An 11,644-nucleotide genomic window follows, 5' to 3' on the forward strand; every position below is an offset into this window, starting at 1 on the left:
AAAAACTATATAATGCAAAATCCAAAAAAAATGAGTTGATGTAAACACAAGGAACCATTAAAAGTTTTCTACAAATCGAAAATTATCCTCCAAATATTAGTTCGGGATATAATCGTGCAGACGTGTGTATATAGTTGGTAAAAAAAAACATCAAGTATATATATATATATATATATAGTACTTTGACATAATGATGCATGCAATTGGCCCGAAAGGTCTAAGTAAATTGCACTTATCAGACGTAAAAGGATAAGACTTCCCACACCAGCATATAAAGAAGCGAAAAAAGAAAGTCTTTAGAAATCGGCCAAGTAAAGCAGAAAACTCGTTACGATATAATCCACATTCAGAATTCATTGCATATATATTTTCTACAGAACCCTAATCTCTATTACTCTTCGCCTATCGTATCGGGACATATGCAACTCTCAGAAGAAGTTAAGGCAAACCGACTTGTCATTATAACGATCTATTCAAAATCATATTTCATGCTTGATTTAAGCCTGCATGTCTATCTATCTATCTGTCTGTCTGTGAAGTTTACCCATATACTTTGGTAGTCAATCCACAGATCGACATATTTTGACTGAACTGCCTTGTCTTGGCACAAGACCAAACACACACTGTTGACAGTGGATTGGATGAGAGCCCTTCAGCGATCACTGCACATATAACGTCTTATTTTTAAGTAATCGTTTCGTGGGAAAAATTGGAGTAAGAAAAACCGCTAAACAGTGGCATTTAGCCAAATTTTGATTGGGAGATGTAATTTTTTGAATTTCCTGCGTAGGACTAAACCTTCACATACCAAAAGGATATAAGTTTTAATATTTCCTGAAGAAAATTGGTCTACAATAGCAATTGGGCATAAAAGTTGACTGTACCAAATTTGAACTACATAGATACATTTTTTGGATATCGCCATATATAAGAAATCTCCTGAAAAGGTTCTAAGCCTATATATGGCGACAATATCTAACGAAAATAGATGAAAAATAATGAAAAGAAATTTGTAATAAGAAAATAAATTTTTTGTACCAAAATTTCGTATCCTATCAGTTCACTTTTTTGACTCACTCTCAGGTAAGGTTTCTTATGAAAAGTATGCCTTGATATGGAAGCAAGACATCATCATTTTTGATGTAATATCACGAAAATGAATAAATGAATGAATGAATGAATAATTGTGTTAGGCAAAGTGGATATGGAGGCAGTCGGCCTTGCCCGACTGTAATGTTCTTGTTTTTTAATTTATTTTTACATTAATATTTTTAAACCTAATTCTTCTTTTATAATGCAATGAAATATAAAAAAATTTTCAATTTTCATATTTAATTATTAATTTTAGTATCAAACAATAACAATGAGACGCTTTTGAAGAGCTGTGTGGCACATATATAAAAATTATAAGTTTATCGTTGAAACGGAATTTTGATTATTCAACGTCAAGTAACGACAAACGTTGTCGCCAAAATGCGTGTTGTGGCTATGGTTAGTGGTGGCAAGGATAGCTGCTACAATATGATGCAATGTGTAGCCGAAGGTCATGAAATTGTAGCTTTAGCCAATTTACACCCAAAAGACAGAGGTAAGCGAAAGAAAGAACAAAGACTAGCGTATGAACAGTCGACGAAGGCAAAAAAATTCTCGCTTAACTTTATTCAAAATCTTGTGCAAAGTTATATAATAATCAAATCCGATATTCTTTATATATTTTATTATTTCTAGATATATATTTTAAATTTCTTTCCTTTTTCTATTTGTTTTGTCAGATGAACTTGACAGTTTTATGTATCAAACAGTTGGCCATATGGGGATCGAAATTTTAGCCGAAGCTATGAATTTACCCCTATATCGTCGCGAAACGAAAGGACAAAGTACACAGCGTGGTAAACATTATGTGCCTACCGATAACGATGAAGTTGAAGATCTTTACGATCTATTAAATTTGTGTAAGGTGAGTCATATATATATATATATATATATATATATATTTATTTATTTATTTCTTATATATATATATTTATTATTATTTATATATATATATATAATATATATATATATATACATATATCATTTAATTGCATGAATAGATGATACCTTTACCTATTTAGCTATTAATCTGGAACGTCTTCTTTTTCTTTTTTTTTTTTTTTTTTTTTTTTGTGAATAAGAATGTTTCTATCTATATACAAAATATTATATCAAAAGTATTGTGTTTTAGTATAGTAGTCTTTTAAGTTTATTCCCATAGGAGCCATTTTTTAAATCTCGTTATGAAAATCGAAGTCCTTCTCGGCTAGGCAATAGGCCGTCGATTGAGACCAGGGCTAACCAGAAGTTGTAGTACCCGACAAATACAACAAATTTCAGTGTTGCTAACGTTCGCTGGGCGGTCTTTTCTATGTGGAACCAAACATCGTCATGCTTTAAAGTCTATTTCGTCCGTTTCTCGGCTCACTTCAGCCCATTGCTTCGTATCGATGCGTAAAACTTAAACGTAGTACCTTCCCATAGAGAAGTTATAGTTTTTCCAAATGCTCATAGAGAGAAAAAACTACCATAACTTAACTGATTACCAGTCAGGATTCATTTGTAGAGTTACTCTAATAATTCTATGCTAAAAAACTCGAAATAAATCCTTGAATAAATTCAACTGTCATTTATCGATCGCGTTGCATCGATTAAGAAATAACCTTTGATTCAGTCATTGATGGCAATTTTAAAATTTCATTATATGCTTTCAACAATTATCGGGAACTATTTGGACACCATTTCATATAAGAGCCTCATCCGTCAAAAAATGTATTGAAAAATGTATAAATTTGTGAGCGAATGTCACGCTTTTTTATTGATTGCTTCAATTCAGTCACGGCAATTAGAGCATAAGGCATCTCCAAGGCTCGAATCATCCGTTTACAACATTCTCGTCTGGCACAACGCATATCTCTTTGTGAGTTTTCTGTTTTCTGTGTTAAACAAAAAAAAAAAAAAAACTGTCGTAATGCGGCGATAATACCTGTTCTATCTAACTGTTTCATCTGTTTTCAAAATAAGTCTTAATTAAATTTCATGGATCTTGAAGTATGTTTAAGTCTTCGGTAAATTTTCATCGCCATACATATGTTCGATAATTGAGCAAAAAAAAAAAAAAATAAAAATCTCTCATGTAATGGAATTTTCGCATGATATTGTGCTGAAGATATTTATCGTAAGATATTTTATGCTTACTTATCTTCTGTCTTAGTTAACTCGATCTCGATTAGTTGTCCCTCCCAACGATAACGAATATTAAATCTTATCGGAACATATCAATGGAATAACTCGTTTATCGTATATCGTTTGATGAGAAGAGATTCGAAACTATAAAAATAATATCAAATGTCTGTCCCGAAGTCCACTATGAAACGATTTATTTATACCGCGTTGTATGGAAACTTGGAACTAATTCATGTCTCGAAATATGTTCTGTGAATGTCTGGGCTAACACAAATCGGACAAATCACGTTGTGCGGAAAACATTGGCGTTTTTTATGGAAGCCGTGAATTAATGCAAATTGAATGTGGTGGTTGTACCATTTTATGTAGAATCTTAGGAAAGCAATATTTTGATGTTCACTCGTTTTTGCAGACATTCCCCGACAACTCGAGTAGGAAAGAATCCATATATGTTAGCAATAGAAATTGAACATATCAAATAAGTCGAACCGTAGATACATTTTTCAAGTAATTAGAGTCGTTAAAAGGTCTCTGCACGAGAGACGGAGTAGACCTGCCACGTTACATGGAAATTGCTTAACAAACGACTTGACTGTATTAAACTTGTTAAAAGTTTGCGATAGGATGGGCCAGGAAGTTCATGATACCATTTTTAATGGACATACAACGGGGATATAGTGAAATAGATGACGATTGTTTGACTATCTATGAAAGCTACGATTACGATCAACGGAAAACTTTGCCCCGAAAAACAAATTTTATCGCAAATTTTTTTCTTATTACTCGAGTTTCTCTAAATTACGTTCTTAAAATTCGCAAAATTTTTAATTCAACGCTTTGCGAGAAATCTCGCGGTAGAACTTGCTGCTCCTGCTAAATATGACGCTGCATCGATTTGAACCAGTGTTAATCGGAATAAGAGAGAGAAAGAGAGAGAAAGAGAGAGAGAGAGAGGTCTGAAGAATTCTTCGCATTCGAGAGATAAGCGCCCAGCTCAAGTTAAAATCAGTTCATATTCAGCATGCTTTTGCTGGCGACAGACGGACGTATGCGAATTTGTAAAGCACTTTCCACAATTCCCTCTTACTGCGTTCCCCATCAAGCCAACTTAATCAGATCCGTCACTTCAATTGCATATTTTTCCAATTTAGGACAGAATGACATGCAGTGCTGTCAATGATATATATCTCCTTACACTTTGCTCACAAGACACAATTCATGTAACATATATATGTATGATTGACTTATTTATTTATTTATTTATTTACAGCTGCATTAAAATAATAGTCAAACTAAGTTGACTTTTAAAAAACATTCTTATACTAAACATTAGTTTACTTTACTTTAATTTTTCAAGTATGAAAAATAGATAAAGAATAAAGAATAAAAAAGAAGAACAATATCTATGTAGAAATAAACAATTCAGAGAAAAAGATGAAAAACAAAGGCATGTACACGACATCAAGCACAGAGACATGTCTACATGTTAGTATAGACGCTAGCCTGGCATTGGACCTCTGAAACTTAATGCCACCATGCAAGACATATTTGATACAATTATACGAAACTTTGAAGATTAAAACTTAATTTAAATACGATATAGGCAAAGACATGCATGAGTTCATATCATAGTATTTAGAAAGCCCGATATTGAGGTTAAGTCATAGATATAAAGCAGCATCAACAGATCCTCATAGTTATATTCGATTATATAAAAATAAACTTTCTAGAAGAATGATTGGGAAGATTGAAGCTGAAGTTTTTCATCAGCTGATTAAAAGAAGATCAAATAATCGCAATACAAATGAAGAGCCACTATTCCTGTTAAACAACATCATCCTGTGAATCAACATCACACATAGAAGCGGGAACCATACAAGAACGGCATATTCATGACCAAACTCATGCATAGCCGCTTTGTAATATGTCGATAAGGAAAAGATGACAATTTTCAAGGCTTCCCAAATGATATAATTTATCAGGCATTCGGCAGTGTCACGATGTCTTAATATTCGAGTTTTTCATGCAATGCAAAAAGGCTTACCAGACACCAGACATATGTTTTGAGATTTTGTAGAAAGAAGGCGAATACGATACAGAATATGATGATTGTAGAAGCAATTCATATACGTAGTCCGTAAGGGCTTTCAAAGTAACCTTAAAGTCACCTTAAAGTCAAATTAACCTCAAAGTTAAGCCTGGGGATCGGTTTACAGTTATCGATATCGCCTAAACTCGATCGTAATATGCATATACTACACGAAAACAATTTTACGATCGAAGGAAGTAAGAGAACTGCTTACCTTATCGACATATGCGGACTGACAACGCGTTACAGCGAATCGATAATCGACACCAATCGAATTTATTCGATATTAAGCCCCATTATCTCTGGACACAACATTTTGTGTCTGATGAATTATATATTCTTTACAATGTTTACCGAGACTTTGTTTTTTTTTTTTTTTGTATTTGTATTGAAATTTTTTCTCTTTCAAAAAATCACGTTTAACCATAACAAGGAGTTTAGTTTTTTTTTTTTTGTCAAATAAAGTGAATTAGCAAAGGTTTTCCTTTGCTACTTTCTACCGCTCTCAACTAAGTACTAACTAACTTCATGGGAGTGGCATGAAATTCCGCATGTGGCCTATCTAAAGGTTGACCTTGGTTTACGGTTCTTACCGCCACTACCACCACACTAATAGTTTGGGTACACTTTTAGTCGCAACAAATGGTGAACTGAGAAGTTTGAAGCTATTGAGTATGAGATATGCCAGAAGCGTATTATATATATATATACCTATACATAGATATATTTTATTAAATCGGTAAATTTTTAAATAAAATTTTCTCTTACGTTCCATAATTTATTAGTTATTTCATCGATCGTTCTTTCAGTTATTTATAAATAATGTGTGTTTATGTTTATATTAATATAAAAATTATTGTATCATAAGTTCAATCATAGTTTTTTTTTTTCTTCTTCTTCTTCTTCTTTCAGTTTGCGTATGCATGCATGCAATGAATAGCGAATACAAACACAAACACAATCGCAAGCATAAACGCAAACGCAAACAGAAAACTTTCGTTCCTTTATAAATTCATTCATTCATTCATTTCAGCAATAATTCCACAATTCACGACTTGCTTGTTAATGAAAACAAATCAAAATAATAAATCAATTAAACTTGAGCCCTGTCAGCTAGTTTATTACGTAATTACAATGCTGTTGAAAAAGTTATTTATGAATGAAATACGCTCTAAAAATATTATAGTAAACAAGATTCGAAAAATGCATATATTCTGGCAAAGCTTTTCGATTCGCATTTCGTCCGTCTACTCAACCACACGTAAAATAAATTAGATAATTTTCACGTGAAATTAGATGAAATAGATTAGAATCTCGAATCAATATACGACTAGAGATTACTTACGCCCGAAAGATATTTCAAAAAAAAAAAAAATGCATTTCTTGCAACGCACAACTCAACTCAATCATATACATATGAACAAAGTTTCAAATTCTGATTCTGGTTTTTTTTTGCAACTTTGATAATTCGAACAAAAGACGGAACGACATGCCGCGTATGGCGAATTGTAGGTCATGGCTAACGTTTGATATGATATTTTTTTGCTTTTTTTTTTCCTGTGTTTCTCTAGATGTGATAAACGAAATAAAAAAATAATTTAAAAAAAAAAAAACACCTAAGAAAATTATATTCATTGGTGACCGAATCTTTTACATCTTCCCATCACGGTTAAATCGACTCAGAATTTGATATGGATCTAGAATCCACATATATACACTGAAGTTTCCTTCTGGTCGTTGCAAATCTTTCCCTCAAAATGTATAACCCATCCGCCGATGATGCGTATAAAAATGCTAAGCAAACTAGTTTAGGACTAAAATTCCCCTTTCTTACCTTTTCAATTATCCCGATTATAAGCAGAGCACATACGAGTATGTATTTTGAAATTTCTTTCATTTTTTATACCCATCACCGAACGATGAGGGTCAAATGTCAAACGATGTTATCAAAACGTTTGTACCGCCCAGAAGGAACCCTCAGAGACCCCCACGAAGCATATATATATATATATGTTCTTGATCAGTATCAACAGTGATGGGTATAAAAAATTCGATCCCAGCCGAATTTAATTTTCTTACTTCGTCAAGAGATCAATTCATTTCGCATTAAAAGGGGACAAATCAATTACCAGAAAATATACTTAACAAAGGAAACATATTTTAATTAAATAAATATTCACGTTACAAGCCTATACTTATCATATACATACTTATATGTATATAAAAACTATAGATTTATATAGATGACACACTTCGTTTTATTGCTTATGACAGACATATCAACTTATTCTTATGTATATTGTTGTTGTACAATATTATTACTTCTCGCGTTGACTGCGTCGCTTAAATCTCATATAAATTTTATTTTCAAATTGTTTTCCTCATACAATTATTCACATAGTATTACCTATGCATAAATTTCTCTAATTACAGTAGAATTTTAATAGAATATAAAGTTTTCCTCTTCCCCTAAGATTATAGAAGTAGATCGTGTATATTTTATTTAAGAAAAAAAAAAAAAAAAAAAAAAAGAAAGGTGCACAATATGTAATCCATTTTTTTGTAGGATTTTTGAAACATTCCCAATATATTGAATAACAATATGACTTGCATTACATAACCTAAAAACTTTACCAAAAGAATTCTTCGAATTCACATAAGTAGTTCTTTTTTTTTTTTTTGTTTTGTAAAAATCGTGTAAAAAACAAACATTAAAATAAAAATTTTAGTTCGCAATCGAAGTAAAACATATAACAATCGGTGGAAAGTGAAAACTATCCCTGTAAGTGCATAAGACAGCTTCGTGCTTAGAATAGATAACAAATGAAATGAATATTTATTATTGTTATCAAGACTATTTACTTCGTTGCAACAAAGATGAAAATCTTATGTCACAAATGCTCTTAAGTAAGTAAGTCTCAGAAACGGTCTTGCGTTTCATATCCCTGAACAAGTCTTAAATTCACAAAAGAAAGTCGTTGTGCATTATATGAAATCATTTTTATTACTATCACCGAACGATGTGGTGTATATTCATTTTGTCAAAATGTTTGCGACGCCTAGAACGAAGCGTCGCAAGTCCTGCAAAGTATACACATTCTGGACCAGTATTAAATTCTAAACCGATTTAAATATGTCCATCTATCTGTCTGTCCGTCTGTGTAATCTGTGTTTGTTCAAATCTGACAAAACCAATGAATATTCTTGCACGTTGAGACTGAATATGGTCCAAATCGATTGAAGGACACGCCTACAGTATTGCGTAAACTGACAACATGTCTGCTTTGCAAAAGGAACAAAAAATTGGTTTCTTACTCATTACTGATAAACTACAGCCGACCTAAATTTAAAAAAACATTATATCACATTATATTCTATAGGTATATAAATTTTTTGTCAGTTTCAAACTTGGAACGCACCTAAGCACGCCAGTCTGTTTCTATAGGTCTATATATAGTCTATAGGTCACCGGAACTGTGTAGTATCTATGGTAAACATTCTCACGTTAGCGAAAATGAAGATATCGTCTGCAATATGCAAAAGAACACACACCTACCTACTACGCTCACACGCCTATACGACAGAAAGTTTCATTTTGAAAATCGAAAAAAATCAGTCTCGCCCACTCCGTATTATTAAGCATGAAAATCTAGTTCTTTCACTTTTTTTTTTCTTTCTAGGATAATGGTGATGGGTACAAAAGATTCGGTCATGACCGAATATAATTTTCTTAGTTGTTAATTCTTGGAATTGTGTTGGATGCCGTTCTATAATCGCACCACTTTTGCAAACATTGCTCAATCTCGAAATCTTCGGATGACACATAACATAGCGATGTTTATCTTCAACTATTTTTTCCTTTAATCTCCTCTCCTCTTTTACGGGGCTAGATGTCATATCTAGTATACATAACATATTGTAAAACTTTGTAAGCTTAGGCGAATGACTTGAGATAAACTAATCGTTTATTAATAAAAATCATTTTCTTCACTGAATCTTAATGTAAGTTTGTCTGTCCATGAAATTTTCTTTTCAATCATATTCGTCGTCATTTTCGAAATACTTTAATGAAATTGAATAGATATGGTAACGTGTTCTTGCTCAAGGTGTAAATCTATTACAAATGGATCGAATCGGATCAATTTTACGACCATATTTTGTAAAAATCATTATAGGAATATATCTGCCATTCGTAATTTAGATGACATATCAAGGCGTATGGTTTTTAGCGATATATTATTATCGCGGTGTTACGAACAGGGCGAATGAATTAACAATGATAATAATAGATGTGTGCTTTTTTGCAAAATTTGAGTCATTTTCAAATTTCAATTCAAGTTTTTGGGCGTTCAAAATATTTGCCAGAGACACTGCATAGATGTGCAAACGGACAGATGGACCGACGAACGAACAGACATGCTTAGATGCATGCCGAATTTACTCTTCTGCGTGTTATTAGAGCAAAAATGAGATTACGACCCGCTATAAAATTAAGTAGGCGTAAACCATTTTTTCGATTTTTATACAGTTACGACACAGAGACCAATGGCCCATAGAAAGTAAATTCAAACTTTTCTAAACATATGTAGAGTAATCTACGAATAATGAGCAAAAAAGCAATTGATAATTCTTTTGAAAAACAACAGAGGTGAACTCACTTTAGTTACTGGTACTGTAAACGTGTCCTTCAATCGATTTGGAAGATTTTCAATAAAAGCCTGCCCGCACGAACATTGAAATCGATAGCTTCCTTTTTGCGGCCAGTTGAATATTCACAACAGACACTATATAAACGGACAGATGGACATCTTCGTTTTAAATCGAATCGGAATTTAATCAATTGATCAACGATATGTATACTTGGTGGAATCTCTGAAACTATCCTGGTTCATCATGGGTACAAAAAAGGTCGACATACGGACAGACAAGCTTCGACAAGATTCAAAAAACAATTCTAATAAAAGATGAATCTCTCTCCTTCAAGTCCGTCTCAAGTCTTTCGAAGTGTTGTAAACATTTGCGCAAACTTATATTACAAGTGGTGTAGGGTACAAAAAAACATTAAAATTATATTATAATTTTAAATATACGAAAATTATTTGTATAACAATTTAAAAATAAATATTTGTAATTTTTGTTAAACACAAAATTTCAATGTCAAGTATAGTTATTCTTACATCCAGCAACGAATAGCATAGCGTATGTAACATTCGGAAAAATTATTATATAACAATCTTGTAAGTAATGATGAAGAACTAACTGCTAATCTTACATATTACATGTTTACCGTTGGTTAAAGAACGCATTACGCTTTGAAGCAAATGTGAGCGCCTTTGCTTGTTAATTAGATAAGCGAAATATGGCAACAGAGTGACTTAAGAGAGATAGAGAGAGAGAGAGAGAGAGAGAGAGAGAGAGTTAGTTGTAGAATAATCCCGGAATTTAAAATCTCAGAAAAGTATTATTATTATTACTATTATTAAAAAATTTAGCTAGAGAATAAATTCTAAGACTAAAGTCTTAAAGCACTAGCATCTAAGGCTATCGGCTTTATTAAAAACTCGACCGCATTTGAGTTTCGAACCCACGACCATTGAATTGTTAGTCGAGCCTCTGCCTGCTCGGACACTCAGGCGAATAAATCAGAAAAGTAAGCGCAAGAGATTGTAGGAAACGACAATTTTCGTAACAATTGCTTGCGAACATACCTAACTTATCCTCGTAAGGGCACATGATAAGCTAGATAAATAATGGATGAAAACAAGAATTTTTTTTTTTTAAGCCTAATATCGAAAAAAAATTAATTTGTTACCAAATGCTTATTACATTCGAAGTGAGTAAGAAGAAGCGATTCTTGAAAGCAAAATGATTACCAAAAAAAAAAGAGAATGAAGAAAAAGAATGCAGGTAAGAATCGGTGATTTGGTTTTTCTTGTCCCCCCCCCCTCGCTTGGAAAGTTTGGCGTTGAGGTTCCGCAAAAGATGTAACATACGTATAAAATTCGTTATCATTCATGGTAACACTTACACGTCAAGGATGAAATTAATTTTTATGTGTCGATCTTTTGATGAAAATGAGAACAAGAAAAACAAGAATGAAAATCAAAATGAAAAATTCGTCTTAAACCGTAAATTATATTTACCATGCCGTTGCACGTGCTTAAGTCGATAATGATCATTGCAAGGAACAATGATGATCGCAAAATAAATGTATTAAGATTTGAAATGTTTTTCGGATTTTGCAATAAATGATTTTATCGGTGAATGCAAAGACATTGCTTGTGCTTTTCGAAGACACTTTATGGACGACTAAATATGCGGGCGTAATATACATAC

General features: G+C 32.5%; 1 protein-coding gene across 1 annotated transcript in view; it reads left to right on the top strand.

Annotated features, from left to right (window-relative positions):
- LOC119633068 (diphthine--ammonia ligase) overlaps positions 1 to 11,644 on the top strand; it is a 39,899-nt gene that overhangs the window by 7,239 nt on the left and 21,016 nt on the right. Inside the window, exons 2-3 of the mRNA XM_038026284.1 lie at positions 1,349 to 1,588; positions 1,773 to 1,957. Coding sequence (XP_037882212.1) covers positions 1,474 to 1,588; positions 1,773 to 1,957 — 300 coding nt within the window. The 5' untranslated portion in view covers positions 1,349 to 1,473. The remainder of the gene's footprint in view (positions 1 to 1,348; positions 1,589 to 1,772; positions 1,958 to 11,644) is intronic.

This window comes from Glossina fuscipes, unplaced genomic scaffold (assembly GCF_014805625.2).
Source record: "Glossina fuscipes isolate IAEA_lab_2018 unplaced genomic scaffold, Yale_Gfus_2 0, whole genome shotgun sequence".
NCBI lineage: Eukaryota > Metazoa > Arthropoda > Insecta > Diptera > Glossinidae > Glossina > Glossina fuscipes.